This window comes from Pundamilia nyererei, unplaced genomic scaffold (assembly GCF_000239375.1).
Source record: "Pundamilia nyererei isolate P.nyererei 1_Seehausen unplaced genomic scaffold, PunNye1.0 scaffold00013, whole genome shotgun sequence".
NCBI lineage: Eukaryota > Metazoa > Chordata > Actinopteri > Cichliformes > Cichlidae > Pundamilia > Pundamilia nyererei.
This window is the reverse complement of record NW_005187414.1, coordinates 4011475-4029829: the sequence shown is the minus strand read 5'-3', so window position 1 is coordinate 4029829 and position 18355 is coordinate 4011475. Positions and strand designations below refer to the sequence as shown.

The 18355-nt window shown below is 40.3% G+C and overlaps 2 protein-coding genes across 3 annotated transcripts; one reads left to right on the top strand and one right to left on the bottom strand.

Annotated features, from left to right (window-relative positions):
* The first annotated feature begins 2098 nt into the window (after positions 1 to 2098).
* napbb (N-ethylmaleimide-sensitive factor attachment protein, beta b) lies at positions 2099 to 11406 on the top strand. 2 transcript variants are annotated; one of them, XM_005724920.2, is made up of 11 exons: positions 2099 to 2327; positions 3766 to 3845; positions 4077 to 4193; positions 5445 to 5491; positions 5869 to 5946; positions 6073 to 6128; positions 7751 to 7835; positions 7933 to 8037; positions 8118 to 8186; positions 8265 to 8315; positions 10263 to 11406. In XM_005724920.2, exons 1-11 carry the CDS (start codon positions 2227 to 2229, stop codon positions 10362 to 10364), a joined length of 891 nt encoding a protein of 296 aa, XP_005724977.1. In that variant the 5' UTR covers positions 2099 to 2226; the 3' UTR covers positions 10365 to 11406. The 2 variants fall into 2 exon arrangements, with proteins under 2 accessions (XP_005724977.1, XP_013764186.1); XM_013908732.1 differs by lacking the exons at positions 2099 to 2327; positions 5445 to 5491 and having other exon boundaries at positions 3786 to 3845.
* A 735-nt stretch (positions 11407 to 12141) lies between these two features.
* On the bottom strand, positions 12142 to 18127 carry gzf1 (GDNF-inducible zinc finger protein 1). Its single transcript, XM_005724919.1, has 8 exons — positions 17703 to 18127; positions 16184 to 17187; positions 15862 to 16045; positions 15565 to 15731; positions 15021 to 15115; positions 13556 to 13723; positions 13278 to 13435; positions 12142 to 13053 (listed from the first exon to the last, which is right to left on the bottom strand). Exons 2-8 carry the CDS (start codon positions 17170 to 17172, stop codon positions 12331 to 12333), a joined length of 2484 nt encoding a protein of 827 aa, XP_005724976.1. The 5' UTR covers positions 17173 to 17187; positions 17703 to 18127; the 3' UTR covers positions 12142 to 12330.
* Between the last annotated feature and the right edge of the window lie 228 nt (positions 18128 to 18355).

The window sequence follows — 18355 nt, the reverse complement described above, 5'->3', positions numbered from 1 at the left end:
CCTCAGCTGTAAATATTTTAAATAATTTTTTTAATGATGTTATATCCTTGTATTATTACAGACTGATGTTTAACTCTGATGCCCTTTATCAGTGTTTGTGTTACCGGTTTCTATTTAGAGCGGTGTCACTGATGACTTTTCTCTCCGCTGCTTTGTGACAAACAATAAAGTTGTTTCTATTCGCTTGTGCTTTAAGGACACCACCCATGTCCTTAAAGTCCTTCCATATCATCGTTATGTTGCAAACGGTGCAGAATTGTAAACAACAGAGCTGCAGCGCACTCTGCTGGACAAACTATGCAATGACACCATAATCTTTCAGGAATAAAAAGGGACTGCTTTTTCATCATACCCGGAACAAAACACTTTGCAGATGATATGCTGTATGTCTGTGGTATGTCAGCATTTTTCTGGCTCTAGAAATAGAAATTCCCTTACATCAGATTACAGCTTAAAGTGTTATTCTGTAATATAAAATATAAAGACAACAAATTAACAATTTAACTAATAATATATCTAATATACAAATTTTATACTTAATGAGAGTCAGACATATCCAGATAATATAGGGACAGCAAACAGTGCTTACCACACTGACTTCTGCTCTTGTAAGCCATTGAAATATGAGGGCACCAGCTGTTTTCCCACTCTTGCTTGACATACAAGTTGCTGCTGTATGCAGACTTTGATCCATATATATAGCCTACAACACTGTGCTTAAGCCTTGATAGAGCCTCGTTTCTTTATATTTTGCTAAGGAAACAGGAAATAGGGTCAGCAATTTATGAAAATGTACAAATATCCTTGAAAATAGAGTACATAAGGCAAAGGAGTTTGCAGAGTTCCAACAAAGTTGAAAGTCTGTATTTGGTTTGACGACCTTTATTCTTCATCAGATCTCTTAGGGAAGCTTTCTGGTCATTTCTTTAAGTAGTCTGCAGGAATATTTCCCCAGGCTTCTTTGGATGATCTCTGTCAAAATGATCCCACACTGCTTCAGTAATGTTAAGGTCCAGTATGTGTTTTTCTATCCAGATATTTTACTGCATTGGTAGTGTGTTTGGAATTTCATGCTGGAAACTGAAGCCCCGGCCAATCAAAGGCTGGTGTACTTTTCTCTGTTCATAATTCCTTCAATTTTCACAAGATCCCCAACACCACAGGCTGAAATGAACCATGACAAACCATGACAGAGCCTCCACCGTCATTTGCAGTTGGCTGTAGACACTCACTGTTGTTACATAATTGGTTACAATTAATATTTAAGTAATTACGAATTGTATAATGTAAATGACAAGCATTATCATTTGTAACCTACTGTTTGACCAGCTCTGAATGAGAGCCTTGTTGTACGACTTGGAAGGATTGAATACAGAAAAAGGACGATCACAATAGTGTCTTTCTCACACTTTTTAGAAATCTTAACAGTTTATAAATGTTAGAGCAGCTGAGCTAGGGGGCTATGTACGGTCACATGTTACGACAGTTTGTTTTTAAGCCCTTATTGAGAATTTACATTCACCAGGAGAATAGAGTCAATGTCTAATTGTACCCAATGGCATTGTTTTGCTGAACCCATAAAATGAATTAGATTTTCCAAATGCACGTTTCCCTCTACAGTTTAATTTAGTTTTAAAAAAAAGGACATAACTGCACACGCACAGTATAAGGTAAGCAATTTGAAGTTTTGTCGAAATAACAACAGCAACAAAAAGTTGTTTGAGCTTCATTTAGCAAAATGAATAATTAGGAAAGTCAAAATGTTTATAGTATTAGTCAGTTGCACTGCTTTTGCGCCCTCTGCTGTACAGAAACACAAAGGACACTAATTGTTGTGTTTCTAAATTCAGACAAAAATATTTTATTTATTATTTAACTATATTTTTTTAATTAAATGCTGCAGAAAAAACGAATTAAGAAAAAATAAGCCGAATATTCAACATTTATTTTGTAATTTGGCACAAGATATTACGTAACACGGACATAAGAAAATTTGCTCATATCTGGCTGGGAGTTGTAGTTCTTTTTTGCCTCGGCTCTTGCTGAGTTTGGGGCGTAAAGCACTCCAACTCCCGTGATGCCACGGCACTCACCTAAGCCACTAGCTGTGCACGCCTACGCTAAATAAACCCGTCGACTGTAATCCTTACTGTACACACTTGAATCCTCTGCGGGTGTTTTCTGCTTAACTGTTAGCTTTTTTCCTCCCCCAACTACAGACAAGAAATGGACAACTCTGGGAAAGAGAAGGAAGCTATTCAGCTTATGGCCGACGCTGACAAAAAAGTCAAGTCGTCTGGTTCTTTTTTGGGAGGGATGTTTGGAGGGTAAGACAGCACTGCACCAAAGAACAACAGCTAGCAAGCGTTTAGTGTCAGCGGCAAAGTTGGCACGGAGCCTGTTTCCATTCACACTTGCTTTCAGTTAGCTAGCTGAGGTGTCCGTATGTGAACAGGCTAAATGTTATAGAAGTTTAGCTGATTGTTAACGTAGAGGAAGATGACATGCAGCGCAATCGTACCTGCGAGGCAGTTAGCTAACTTAGCTGTTTTTAGGTTTGTAAACAAGCCAGCAGATCACGACCTCCTGCTAGACTTAGCGCTGGCCTTGAGGCTACGCAGCAGACTGTTTTAGCAAGCTTAAAATATCTAATTTATTTACTATAGCTGTCAGTCTTTCCTTTGTTTAATACTGCCTGTTATGTCAGCTTACACATACAGTGTGCTGGCAAGTTCGTTAATGTCATTGAACTGTTTATTTCTATTAAATCAGTTTAATGGCAAGTCCTGGATCATGTTTCTTAATTAAATACCCCCCAAAATAAAAAGGACTTAAAAAAAATAGAAAACAACGTAATCAGAGTTAAATCACCAGCAGCAGCACATCATCTAATCCTGATGTAATCCGCAGAGGAGTGAATTTATTGCATTAACTACAGTTAATGGTTGCCTTCAGATGTGACCAACACCCTCGTTAATCCCCATAACTATAGCAATGGCAGATGCTGTCATTAGATTCATGCTATACATAAACTATGGAGGACGCTTGGAGGAGGGGTGAAGTGTATTTTGATTAGGAAGCTCCTAACTCACACCCTCTGGTTTATCTGACCAGTTCTAACCAAATAAACGTTTCTCTTTTATATCTGTACCTGTATTCATGCGTCTTGCTTTCCCAATGGTCGTCATTACAGAAGCTCTATCCAAATCTTTTGCCACTGTCAGTGACCCCAGAAGAGATCAGCATTACCTTATTTAAATCTTGCAAACATGTGTATATTCTATCCGGTAATGAATAAAAAATATTGTTTGTTTAGACTCTTAATGCAAAAAACCTTCGACGATAGCCCCGTGTGACTCTGGGGGTTTTTTTTCTCTAAACCTCTGCACAGATGAGCCCCAGATGTTACTACGCTGCAGTTCTTATCCAGGATAACCATTGCCAGGCTTCATATTGCTAATTCTGTTGCCGGCCAGGCAATGATGTAATCCTCTGCCATGATTGAATGGCCAGAGTATGATTACGACTACAGGGAGCTCCCAGGGGTCTGCTGGCTGTCAAAAGGAATTGAGCTCTATAGTGCCTGTGTAGAAGGTTTATTTAGGACAAGCCAACCATTGCATCTTAGTGGAAAATCTAACAATAGTGTGTCTTTACATATAGCTCAGCATGATCGTCCTTTTCATAAACAAAATGCAATGAACATTTGCACTAAATTCAAAACTGTGTTCTTGTTTTTCTCCTCATATGAATATATTTTTTTAGGGGACATCACAAAGTGGAAGAGGCATGTGAGATGTACTGCAGAGCAGCCAACATGTTCAAGATGGCCAAGAACTGGAGCGGTGCGATGAACTGATTATTGCTTATGACATCCACACCTTAAAATTTTCCACTCACTTTTGCTGCTCTCTTGAACAAGTTTTTATTTTTTTATTTTTTTGGCGCTGTAACTGCAAACTTTGTGAAAGTGCCACACTTAAGTTGGGTTCAAGTTATGCGCATAATTAAGAGTGTCAGCTAAATCCAAAGTGTGCAGTATGTGTGTAACAGTTTGGCATCTCCCTCGTCTCCAGGTGCTGGAAATGCATTTTGCAAGGCCGCACGTCTCCATATGCAGCTGCAGAACAAACACGACTGTGCCACCAGTTTCATTGATGCTGGAAATGCTTACAAGAAGTCTGACCCTAATGGTAAGACCAGGCTGCTAATCACATGTAATACTCTTTATATTCCAACTGTATAAATGAATAAAGTGTTGATTGTGGAGCCCAGAAAGCAGATTCTGTTAATCTGGATGCAGCGTTTTCAGTAATCACTCATCCCAATGGCTTTTTTAGTGGGTGATGAACTATTTCTCTCACTGAAAATGCTGCATTCACATGAGCAAAATCATCTTTTTCTTGAATGGATTATTGATCATGCATTAGACTGAGCTTTAGGCTACAAGGTTTCTATGGAAGCTTCGTTCCACAAAAAAAAAAAAAAATTATTTATTTTTTAACTCAAACATATCACAAACGTTTGAGTTATAACTCAAACTTTTGAGAAAATAACTTAAATATTTAAGTTGGCGCTGTCATTAAGGAAGCTCTGTGAAGGTGCTACGTGAAAGCCACATGAATTACAAATGAAGGTTTTGTGTTGCTAGCTGAATCGCCTGCCATTGTTTTCTGCACAACTGCAATATGTTCATGTTTAATGTACACTGGTAGCTCAATGATGCTATCACTGTCCAATTTTGCGTGTGCATGTGTCTGTACCATCTGCCATCTGTTTCCAGGTAACAAGGAAAAGGTGTCATTCACTGAGCTTCTTGATTGGCAGAGCTAACTTGAAATTTAATCTTACTAACTCAAAGGTTTGAGAAAATAGCCTGCAATTTCTTCTGTCAGTAGTGGAAACAAAAGCTTCCATAGGTTTCACTGTCAGCCTGCTGTGACTTTGATGTTGGCATGTTGAGCAGCTTGTTCGCAGTGTTGTGTAAGGTTGTTTCTTTGAGCTGCATGGTATTTACCTGTGGCTGATGTCACTCTCTTTGTTGATGTGGGGTACTGTCGTCAAATTCATACCATAGCTGCATCTCCTAAAAACCCCGGACAAGTTTGAATCCCGGTGACCTTGAGCTCGAGGTCAAGTTCAGAGATGAGGTTTTCTGAAAATCTTGTGAATGTGATAACCCGAGAACAAGGTTACATAGGATTTTAAAACTGATACCACAGGTGTGTTTACCAGTATTTTTATATTTTACCTTTATAAGTAAGCGGTAAGAAATCTCTTTTATGAAAAGCGGGTTAGATAACTGTATGACTCACACCATTTCACCCCGCTGAAAGAACATCCCGTGTATACCGATGTGCAACACGATGCTGTGCAAGAGAAAGTGTGAGAAAGCTTACATGATGTCTAACTGTTCCCTCCTCTTCCCTTAATGCTGCTAAAAGAGGCAATCAAGTGTTTAAATGCTGCCATCGATATATACACAGACATGGTAAGATTTTTATAGTGTCTGATTGTGACTTGTAATTTTATTTTTTCCAAGACTGTACTAGAAGTCCCATCACCTGGATAACCGAAGGCCCTCATACACATCTGTGCTGTAGCAGGCTACCTCTGCCGGTATCAACATATCCACTGCCCATGTTGTGTTTATTGAATGTTGTTCTCCAATTTGCCCTTTTCTTGTTGTTTTTCTTCATGTTCCTTTAAAGAGGGTGATTTTTAAATGTCTTGTAGATGGAGCCCCACAGGCTGCTACTTAACCTCCCCTCTCAGCACTCAGAGTGGAACCTTTCATTGACTTGAGAGGCATCTGTCTGGATAGATCCAGTGTGTAATGATTTTTTCCCCCCTTTCTTTGTCCTTCAGGGAAGATTTACCATCGCAGCCAAACACCACATCAGTATTGCAGAGATCTACGAGTCTGAACTAGTTGATATTGAAAAGGTAATGTTGTCATGTAATCAGATTATACTACCAACTACTGTTAAAACTAATTATGGTGCAAATTTTCTTCAAGGGACATTGAAAATATAAATATAAGGGCTTTTTGTTGCTTTGTCTTCTGTAAAGGCGATTGCACATTATGAACAAGCAGCAGACTACTACAAAGGAGAAGAATCGAACAGGTACTGTCCCCTTTACTAGTGTAAAATATTGGATTTTGTCATTCTTTTTTGTTTTTTTGGGGTTTTTTTCAGCTCTGAGTTCAGAAATGAAAGCAAAAAGTAATTTCAGGTTTCAGAGATATATATGTGTGCACCCTCATCGAAGCTGTAAAGGTCTACAATAGTCGGCCACAACATTAAACCACCAGCCCAATATTAAATAAGTAACCTCACAACTTCAGCACAGCTCTAACCCATCAGGGCATGGACACGGGCTTCTGGAGATGTTCTCTAGTGTCTGGTGCTGGGATGCTGACAGGTTGAGAGTTAAATCCTTCTTGGATTGATGTCCAGCTGGATTGAGAACTAGCTGAGTTTAGAACAGGGATTTCAAACTCATCTTACATCGTATGTACATTAACTGCACATTTAATCCTTGAAATATCTTAATGCAAGAAAAAGAAGTGCAATCTCTCTAATATGTCCCAGTTTTTCTTCACAATAAGGAAGTGTGTCTGTAGTAATTGAAAGAAATCAGTCAGCATGACTCTTTGAGCTTCAATTGTGAGAAATGAATGTATAAAATAATAGAAAAAGCTATATTTTATTTATTTGTGTTTTTCATTTCTTTCAACTTATAAAAAAGGAAACATTTTGTCTTTTAATTGCTTATCTGTTACTTTATTACTGTAGTATGAATGGGTATGGGGGAGGTCTTTATTATTAGGAAACACTGTAAAATTTATGAAAGTATGCCCTCCTTCACATTTTCCAAAGATGTCCAGTTTTTGAGTCTTTGCCAGACCAATTCTGGCTCGTGGGCTTCACGTGTCACACCGCTGGTTTAGAAGATGGGTCGGTTGTTTTATCGTGAGCCACTAAAGGGATGTTGGTTGCTGCAGAAGGCATTGCAGCATCAACTCTATATAAGAAAATGGACATAGCTGTGAGACTTCGACCATCGGTTATGGGTTTGTTACATTTTTGCCGCTGCTATGTTAGTTTTATGGACAAAAAGGGTGGTGTGCTAAGTTACCAGCTAGTCCCAGCAAGCTTTGTTAGCAAGCTCCATTCAAACATTGTGCAGGTGCAACACACAGACAGATATCTTCTGATAAGTGCAAAGCAACATACTAATAAATAGAGAGCTAGAGGAACTGCAGATTTTTCTTCCCCTTTAGCTGACATTACCAGCTGGTGCAGTAAGATTGTTAAGATACTTGTTTTTTGCATGAACATTCAAGCAAAACAAGATCGAGTGTTATTCACCTCCATCGGTCTGTGATTGTAATGTTGTGGCTGACTGGCGTTAAGCATTGATCACTCACATAGCTGTTTACTGAAGTCTTTGTTCAATAGTCCAATCCATTACACAAGTAGAAAGAGGATAGCCATTAAAGCAGGAACAGTATTAGTTTAAAAATATCAGCAGCTGTTAAATAATCTCTAACCAATAACAAATCTTATCCAGGTGGGCTGAACTGCACAAAACTGTGGCATTGGACGCACTCGTTATAAATCAGCATTTGAAACTAATTTAGCATAGCGCTTTTTGAGAACTGTGCAACACTGGTTTCAAACAGCCCTCATGGTTATACAGGTTGCATTAGATTCACTGTGTGCTGTTTACACACTGTCCTTAGTTCCGCCAACAAGTGTCTGCTGAAAGTGGGAGCTTACTGCGCTCAGTTGGAGCAGTACCAGAAGGCTATCGAGATCTACGAGCAGGTGTGTCCACAGTGCTCTGCTTTGTATTTGTGCATGAGGCTCGTAACTCAGTTTTGACATTTCTGATAAATGTTGAATGATATGGATTTATATCCAGGTTGGAGCCAACACGATGGACAACCCGCTGCTGAAATACAGCGCCAAGGAGTATTTCTTCAAAGCCGCTCTTTGTCATTTCATCGTTGACGAGCTCAACGCTAAGGTGAGTTTACGCCTTCGTGAGTGACTCTCAGGATCTGGGATGATGAATTCTGGAAGAATTTTAACTTTGCCTCTCCGTAGATCGCTGTTGAGAAGTATGAGGAGATGTTCCCGGCTTTTTCCGACTCCAGAGAATGCAAGTTGTTGAAGGTAGCTGGATGGCGGCTTACTTTCTTCCCTTAATCTATTCAGTTTCTATGAGTGACCTACATCTCTTTGTTTTAACAGAAACTCCTTGAGGCTCACGAGGAGCAGAACAGCGATGCTTTCACAGAGGCAGTAAGTCTTGTATACACTGAAAACGCTCTTCTTCTTCTTTTTTAATAAAGCGTTTGGAGAGTGTAGGCGTCAGCTTGTGACTGTTTCAACTTGTAGTTTAGTTAAATTTTTATTCAAAGAAGCTGAAGGCTGGAACTCGGCAATTCTCCATGGACTTTGTATGTGAATGTGTTGCAAAGTGTAGTGTATAGTGCAGCCCGGTAATCATAACAGCTAAACTCATAAAAGACAGTTTAAAATTAACTCAGAGTCACAGAGCAAAAAGCGTCCTCGTGCCAGAAGTTTGAATAAACCAAGTGTAAACCTTTGGGGCTGAAAAATTAAGCCAATCCTGAAATAGATACTTGAGGTTGGTTCCAAAAATGAGTCGGTCCCCACGGACTCCCATATTAAAACGCATGACTGTACTGGAGGAATAACCATAATTACAGCCTGGTATAAAAATTGTTTTGGTCCCTGGGTTAATTTTACCGCTTTTTACAACTGTATAGAGGAATCTTTTTTAACCTTCCCTGTAAATTAATATTAAGGCTTAATTATAAGGGCTTCAGGCTTCAACTCACTGAGCTGACTTTTCAACCATGCAGCTGTCTGACCAATGTACAGTTTGTTGTGCAGTTTATATAAGTGATATCCTAGTAGTTAGTTACTAAGCACTACTTAGCATGTAGCTGTGTTTGTGTAGCATATCCATACATTCTGTGGTTATAGTTTGCTAACTTCTTCCTGTTTAAAGGGAGTTTTTCCTTCCCGCTGTCGCCAAGTGCTTGCTCAAGTGGGGTCATTTGGTTGTTGGGGGTTTCTCTGTTTTATTGTAGGGTCTTTACTAGAGATGGCACGATACCACTTTTTAATGTCCGATACCGATAAATTTGGATATCTGCCGATACCGATATGAATCTGATATAGTGTATTTTAGAATCAATAAAACTGGTGTTTTTTTTTTTATATTTTGCTGCATTTTGTATAAGTTCATACTCAAGTTTTAAAAAATAAAACACTAAAGCTATTCTATTATACCTTAATGCAAAAAATACACTATTTCATAGTTCAGCAACACTGATCAGTCTAATAAACTTAAACCTGCACCATCCTCTCTATTCTGGTATTTTAAAGAGTACTTGGCGGAAATATTAAACAACCTAACTAATGGGATTGCCAACAAAAAAAATATGGGGAATCACCCCCCACCCTCCGCCTCATGATGCTTAATCGATGTAATCAACTTTAATTTGATATATGTGTAAAACAAATGCACAGAAATCAATTCTTTTTCTACAATAATTAAAAAGATTCAACATTTTTCTTCAACAGAATTTTCCCTGTTAATGCCCTACCTGCCCCCCTGGCAAAACTTTGCTAGACCCGCCCCTGCACAGTTACCAGCCGTCAGCTACGTAGAAAAGGATCCTGGTGTAGAAAGTAATATTAAATACATTCTAACAACAGCTTATCAAGCTTAAACGTGCTGCTGTTGTTTAGCGCGACATCCGCTGGTTTCCTTTTTCTGGAGCAAAGTGGGCGATAAACAAACAAGAGAGCCGATCGCCTGATCATTGATCAGTTTCATGATTGAAGTAGCAACAGGAGAGGGAGGGGGGGAGAAGAAGAGGCAGTCGCTCCATATATCGGTTGTTAAGCTTAACGTGGGAATGCTTTAAAACATTTAGAGATGAACTTACACACTTGCTTTACTTCTCTGGGATAGTTTGTAGTTGTACAAATATGGTCAGGCAAGGCTTCAAAACAGGCATCCACAAACCAATAGGTAGGCACCATGGTTATTTTTGGAGTACAGCCTTTTACATAAAGGACCATCTAAAAAGGATCTTGTTTGTGAGAATGCACCACTTTTGATAGAGTGCTGGTGATGCAAAGCATTCTAGTTGGAATCCTAATTTGAAGCAGGAAACACTTATTGTGTGTGTCCTTGTCTCTCTGATGCAGGTAAAGGAGTTTGACTCAATCTCACGTCTGGACCAGTGGCACACAACCCTCCTGCTGCGCATCAAAAAGACCATCCAGGGCGATGAAGGGGATCTGAAATGAAAGACACCTCGGGGTAGAAACGCAGCACGGAGGGAAAGTTTATCACGCATGCTTTCAAACACACAAACCAACACACACCCTTACACTCCCCTCACTGTGTATAGCGTCTGGAGAGGAGTGTCCACTGATGATTTTTCAATATTTCACTGTTCACTTGCTGTTCTTTCAGAGCACTGTCTTTGTTTCAGCGTGTCTGAATCTGGTCAGAATGTAAATCCTCTCGCCCTCACCTCTGTCTAGAGGATTGCTGCATACATTTTTCTCTTGAAATCTGTCCTGGGGGATTTCAGAGCAGTGTATTCTGTTTTGAAGTTAGTACTGATAAGAAATATTGCATGTTTTGTACAGTTATTGTTTACTAGTCAGATGCAGCTTCTTTCTTTCTTTTTTTTTAAATCTAGTTTATTGTATATTTAAACAGATTATGTAATGTTTCTCATTATTTGTATGAATTTAAAGAATGTACCATTATCTTAGCTTGTGTTGTTGAGATGGAAACAGAAAGATCTTAAAGCAAAATTCATTTATTACATCCACAAACTCTTATTTAGCTTCCATTTTATCACCACAGGGAGGGTAATGATATGCACTAAGTGTAGACTGTTATACATTTATAGGTAATTTTATTACTGCTGTTTATGATTACGTTAGGATTTGTCAACTTAATGATACTTTGAATGTTTGAAGCTGCGATTTAGAGTTTGTACTGTTGAATGAAAAGCACTGACACAGATCTCCTTACTTCTTATACCCAGGGCTGTAATCCTGTGCTGATGAGCATCATTAGTCACTCATTATGTGCTGTAAACGTATCATAGAAGGTTTACTACTGCACTGTAAACCTTGCAAATGGCCAGTCGCTAAGCATGTCATTGTGTATAGTTCAGTGTTGTGTACTTTCACTATTGTTAGCCAGACCAAAGTGTTTACTAAAGGGTCAGTTGCCCCGTGTACCCAGCTTCTTCCAGTTGGGATAACAGTGGGCTGTGGATTTGATCAGTATGCTTGTGCAAATGGAAATTAATAAAGGCATTATATCCCATACTGTTGTTGCCTTTGGTGTTACCTCAAGCAGGTTAGCTTATCTTGAATATTATTTGTACTCTGGCCTCATCTGTCATGTGTGTGTCATCATGACAAAGTTTTACATGTAAATGATAGCATTTTGTTTTCTATTTAAAAAAAAAAAAAGAAGCTTAAACTAGTTTTTCTTATTCAAGGTTTTCTGTTAAATAGTTTTTACCCCTCTGTTGTAAAAGGCTGATGTCGTCAGGCAGGCAAGTGGACACCGCACTTTGTGAATGCGATAACTCGAGATCAAGGCAACGTAGGATTTTCAAAATAACACCAAAAGTGTATCTAATAAAATCTCAGACTGGTTTTATTCTCAGTGACCTCAGGGTCAGAGGTTAAGTTTTCTGAAAATTTTGTGAATGCGAAACAAGAAGGTGACATATTTTTGAAATTGATGCCTTAGCTGTGCGTACTAGGAGGCCGAGGGACAATTTCAAACAGAGACAAGTGCCAGGATTTTGAAGGACTTAAGCAATTTTGTTCACAGTTAGATTAAATGATCAAAAGTTCGTTGCTGCTGTTTCACAGCTGCAGTATTTTATATGCAGAGCGTTTCTCTGTAATTAATACAAAAGTGTTGTAAAATATTCTAAACCATGCTTTTGAACATGTGTAATTGATTACAATCTTCACTTCATTTGTATTCACTGGGATTTGTGTCAGATTAAACTTTAGCTTCACCTCTAAAGTTTAATATTGTGATATTGAAATGCCAAACAAAAAGTGCTAACGCTATTCCTGAAACACCAGAACTCAGATAATTATAATAGTGAAAAACTCAAAGAATACACATAAGGTAGCATGATTTGATTTGAGACGGCTTAAAAACTCCCCAAAGCCAGTAAAATAAGCTATTTACATTCACCCCCTACACACATCTTATTTTGAGGTCTCAGTTTAGTCCTTTCTTGTTCTTCACTTTGGATACTGGCTGTTTTCTCCCACAATCATTCTCACCAATAACCACAGTCTGAATGTTGGGGTCGGGAGGTTCAGTATCTGAAGCGGCTTTAGAGTCTGAAACTGGAGCCAAAATAGTTTGCGAAGCTGCAGCTTCCAGCACAGATGATGTCGAAACTCCTGGGATCTGTGAGACTGATGCTAAAAACCCCTCAGAAACAGGAACTGAGAGAGTGGGTACAGACAGAGAAGTAGAGGGCGCTTCAGAGGACAAGGGGACAGAGTGAGCCATGGACACTGGTAAAGGGAAGGGAACAGGGATGGCTGACCCATCTAAAGAAATGACACTGGTCCCTGTATTGTCAGTGGCTACGATGGGCTGGATCTGAGTCCCTGGTGTGACATCCGTGTGGATAACGGTGATCCCGCCGATAGTGCTGTGGCTGACCAGAGCGATGGCTCCGTGACTGGTCAGCCACTCAGCAGGAACACTGACTGGCTCAGATGGAATCACAATGGAGTCGGTGTGGGTTTTACCACCAGCATCAGGAGCATCGCCAGCAGCAGTTGTAGCACTTTTCCTGGGCGTGCTCTTATGCTCTCCTGGTCCTGCTTCTTCTGTCTTTATCTTAGTAGGAGATCTGGGCTTCTTTTCCTCCACGTTTCCCTCCAGCACCACCAGGTATGTCTTCCACGGAGCATCTGAGTCATGAATCTGAAGGTCAAAGAATCCGATGTTATTTCTGCAGCAGTCAGTGCAGGTTTCTTTCTTTTTTCTGTTTTTTAAGATCTACAATCACTATACAAAAAAATCCAAAAATCATCAGCTTATGTGTCTTTTTTTCTAAATACGGGAACTTCAGCTCCTGCCACAATACAAGTTAAACAAACTCTGTACCCGTGTAGGTGAAACTACTTTTTCTAAGAAGTATTGCTCACCGTAGTGTGCCTGCGTAGGGTGGACTTGTCTGTAAATGTGCGTTTGCAGAGGCCGCACATGTAGGGCTTCTCTCCTGTGTGAATACGCTGATGCCTCTGCAGTGCGTTGAGCTGAGTGAACTGTTTGTCACAGTCTTTACAGCTGTACGGACGCTCGCCTGACAACCACCAAAGAAACAAGAAAATATCAAAAAATATTGAGGAAGAGATTAATGAAAAATCACCTATAAATTCAATGTAATATAACTATTAAATGAAAAACGACATCTACATTTCACCTGTATGTATTTTTAAATGCTGGTGGAGAGAGTTCCTCTGAGCGAAGCCTCTACCGCAAGTTTCACACTTATATGGTCTGGAGCCTGTGTGGATGTTTGAGTGGTGTCTCAGGTATTCTTTAGATGCAAAGCTTTTCCCACAGGCTTCGCACATGAATGGCTTCTCTCCTAACACGAGAGAACAAAAAGTTATGGTCTTGTATGTGTACATAGTTTTGTTTTTAGTGTGCTCACACTTCAGGACTTTTTCTTTAAGAAATACTGTTTGTGGAGATAGACCAAAAAAATAATCTCCAATGAGCTTTAAGGGAGAAACTATAGGCGCAGAGGATAAAAACTGTAACACATCCCCACGAAGCATCCTCAGGTGATTAGCTGTTTCAAGATATTTTAATGAGGGTATTTTTTAAAAACCTAACACTTCATGAATCAGAAAACAGCCATTAATGCTAATGCCAGGTGCTGCTAATCAAATGTACTTAATTCGCTGATCATCCGCAAGCATGAGCACCTCTATAAAAGCAGATGTTTTGGTAGTTTGCTGGTCTGGATGTGCAAACAAACTGAACTCAAACTCAAATCGTGCAATGCTCAGATGCAATGCAAAAAACCCAGGATGTTAAATTTTAAAGTTTATTGGGCACTACGAGGAAAAAAAAAAAAAAGAACAGGACAGCACAACTTAGGTTTGGAAAGTTGGATCTTACCAAACCACGAGACTTTTGGGACAATTTCCTTTGGACAGACCAGGTGACAAATTGAGATATTTGGCCATAATGCACAGTGGCACATTTGGCAAAAAACAAACAAACAATACTGACTTTCCAGCCCGATGGTGGAGGAGTGATGTTTTGCAATCACAGGACCTTGACAACTTGCAGTCATTCAGTTGACCTCCTCTGTATGCCAAAGTATTCTAGAGTCAAATGTGAGGCCATCTGTCTGACAGATAACAGCTGGCTGAAAATGGGTCATGCAGGACAGGATAACGATGCTAGGCACAGTAGCAAATCTCCAACAGAATGACTTTAAATTAAAAGAATCAAGTTGCTGCAATGGCCCCAAGTCCAGACTTCAACCTGACGCAAATGCTGTGGTAGGAGTGTACGAGAGCTGTGCATAAATAAATGCCAGCAAATTTCAATGAACTGAAACAACACTGCAAAGAAGAGAGGGCCAAAATTCCTCCACAACACAATGAAAGACAGATAAAGCCACGCAGAGCTCAATTCCTTCAAGGTATTGCCGCTAAAGATGGCTTACAAGCTACTCAATCATGGGGTGTATTTAGTTTTTAACATACTGCATAAAGTCATGTGAAAACTTTCTTTTTCTTTTCTTCCCACAGGTCTGTAATGCCAAAAATGACCAAAGCACAGAAATGTAAAGAAATGACAAGATGAAACATGCTCTTGATGACAATGCTCAAATCTGATTAGTTATTAATGTTCAATTATGGTTTTACCTGTGTGCGATCTCTTATGGTAGGCCAGCATGTGCTTCTGAGTGAACCGTGCATCACACTCATCACATGCAAATGGCTTCTCTCCTGTGTGAGTCCTACACATGTGTAAACACACAGGTTTAAACCTCATCATCTGCTTACACATACACTACATAAACATGTAGGATGCACCAAACACACAGAACTGCCATTAAAAAAACAGTCCAGTTGTTCTTTGACGGTAAAGTAACATAGGAGGCTCTCGTGCCTGATCTCCAATTGATGGCAGCACCTTCAGCCTGATGTTCCAGCTGTTTCTGGTGAAAGTAGTCTATATATAAAGATGCCTGGTCTGAGCTATTAATTTAGCATACTGTTCTCCAGGAAGGCTGAAGGTGATGCATTTCATGACTAAGTAGCGGGATGCTAATATCAAAGGATTCACTATAAAGAGAATAACTCAAATGACCCCCTTAATACTCTCCCAAGATTAAAAGCTTTCGGTCAATTTCTTGCTTTTGCAGGCCCACCCCTACCCCGAGGCTTTATTTAACCACCTCCGTACCTGCGGTGCATCTTGAGGGCAGAGTTCTGGGTAAATCTGGCCCCGCAGTCAGTACACTCATAGGGTTTTGTGCCTGTGTGTGTCCTCTCGTGCAACAACAGGGCAGTTTTGGAGCTGAGTGATTTCCCGCAGTCAGGACAGATGTGTCGCAGATTGCGTTCATGCACCTAAGCAGCCGCGACAGAAACTCCACATAAAAAAATGTGACTCTCACAGAAATTGGATTATTACAAATTTAATACTTTTTATCATTAAAATAACATTAATATGGCTGTTAGAAATTCTACCGGTCCTCACCTGTCTTTGATGGCGGACGACATCCTTCTTTCGCTTAAAGGTCTTGTTGCAGGATTCGCAGACAAAGAGCCTCTCGTTACTGTGAACGTGCTTTTCGTGGATCTTCAGATTGCTGCGGTTTGCAAAGGTCTGCGAGCAGGTCTCACAGCGATAAACCACATCTGCTTTCACGCCATGGTACGTACTCACCAAGACACCAACAAGTTGCAGCATTATTTAAAAATATATACCATGTACATTATGATATAATGCACATACTGTACTGTACGTTGCAGTGCATAATTCCAGCTATATTAGAGCTAAAGCATTATTATCATGTTACCTGATATGCTTTAAGTAGCTCTTCTCATAGTGGAAAGTCCGCTGGCACTTGTTGCACTGGAACTGGGCCTTGGATGATTGTTTTAAAGTCTGCTTGGATTGTTCCTCCTCATCCTCCTCCTCCTCTCCGGGTGGTAAAAACAACGGGTCTTCAGAATCCTTACTCTGCGCATCGTCCTCGCATTCCCAGTCATCCCCATCAGAGGCAGGGTCTCCCAGTGAACACTCGTCTTCTTTGGCTTTTTCTTTCTCTGGCTCAGCTTTATCTTCAGTCCTGCTCCCATCCTCCTCTCCATCTTTATCAATAGTTTGATTTTTGATGTTTAAAGGCACTATTTTAGTACAAACGCCTCTCTGTTGCACCTTACTGCCAGACGGTTTTACCTGTAGCTTTCTTCCCCGCCTTTTTTCATCCCTCACTGTTTTCTTTGCCTTGAATCTTTTTGAAGTGACTTCTGTCACCAGCCTATGTGGAGACAGCTGCCGCTTAACCAGCAAGCTTCTACGATGCCTCTTCCCGTTTGCCTTTTCTTCTTTTTGAGCACCATGCACATCATCTGGAGCCACAACTTTTGAGCTTTTCTTTGTGGGCTTTTGTATCATTTCTGCGCTTATGGCTTCGCCGCAAACCTTCAGCAGATCATCACAGTCCAAAAACTCTGCCGCTGCTTGAACACTACCTATCTTGTGTCTGGCAACTTCAACTTTACCGGTGTACACAAATTCCAGAAATGCAGAGAAATCCTCCGAGTGCATATTTGAGAGAGACAGTTTATCACGAGATGCGTGCGGAGACAGCAGAATTTTCTTGAAGTAGCCACTGGATGCAGCAAGCATCACCTGGTGGGCATGAAACTCCTCCACATCTCCCTCATAGTCCACCTGCACGGTGACGTCACTCAGCTGACCTTGCAGCCTCAGGTCATGCAGAGAAGCCAGAATGTGCTCATGATGCGAGCCTGAGGTAAGCTGGACCGCTTTGCTCCCCATCGTTCACTCGGGCACCTGAGAAAAACATGAGCTGTAATTGGCTGGGTTTGTTACTCAGCACTGACATTTGTGTATGTGCTATGAAAAGACTATACCGGCTTAAATCTACATTAGCTTGAGCCATCGTTAGAAGAGGCTAACTTTACAGCAGTTAAAGTGACATTTAGTCTATTAGGAAATGAGATGAACACAATAATAGGGAATTGGCAGTTAATAATTAACTAGAGGGCAGTAAATGCTCAGCGAGTTCCTTAAAATGACCCCGATGTCAGAAAAACTTACATATAATTACTTAAAGTGATTTAAATGTAACACGTTTGTGGTTTTGTCTCGATACCACTCACTGACAGCAAATGCTAACAGCAGCGTCACATGCACTGTGGCAAACAAGCTAGGTTAGCTACAAAAAAATTAGCACTTCGTATGTAACTAATGTGTGTTTCTTTGGTAACACAACATCGTAGCACGACACGCTGCACGCAGTGTAGCAGCCAGCAATATACACAGCGAAACGAAGCAAGTTTTCTTACCGTAAACTCGGTAAAATGGCAGCCCTTCAGAAATGCTCTACTCGGCGGAGAGCACTTCCTGGAACAAGTCACTCACGAAAACGGCACTTGTCTCTTTACTTTGCCGACATCCGGTGCCGTTTAGACTGATTTGGGATCAGTCTTTATTTTGCAGTCGCGTTTAAAATCGTAATTTGCTGAGTACAGCTGCTGTTTCTGGGTCGTTTTGTGTCGGGTTATTGACTATAAGCGCAGGACCTTATCTAAAACTAGACGGTGTTCGAGCGTTTGTTCACCCGTGACTACTGTTGTGCTAATTTAGCTAGATAGCACTTTATATCGGTTTACCTTTGCGCCAAAATACTGTCCATTTGCTTAATCAATAGGATACTGCAGTCTTCATGCTACTGCAACTGCCTTTATTTTGTGTGAAATAAACTGCTTACAGAACAATGACAGCCAAGTCCCCGTGTTACCGTAACTCTTAATCGCTATAGAAGATAATGCTTATGAAAACATTACTCCTAGCACCCACATGGTGGCAGCATGGCACAGTAGGACAGCAACGCGCTATACGCCGCTTGTGTTGGGTTAAAAAGCACTTTGTGTTTATGCATTATGTACAGTCTGCAGTCTTTTAGGGCTGGACAGTTTTCAGGAGTGCCTTTAATTTA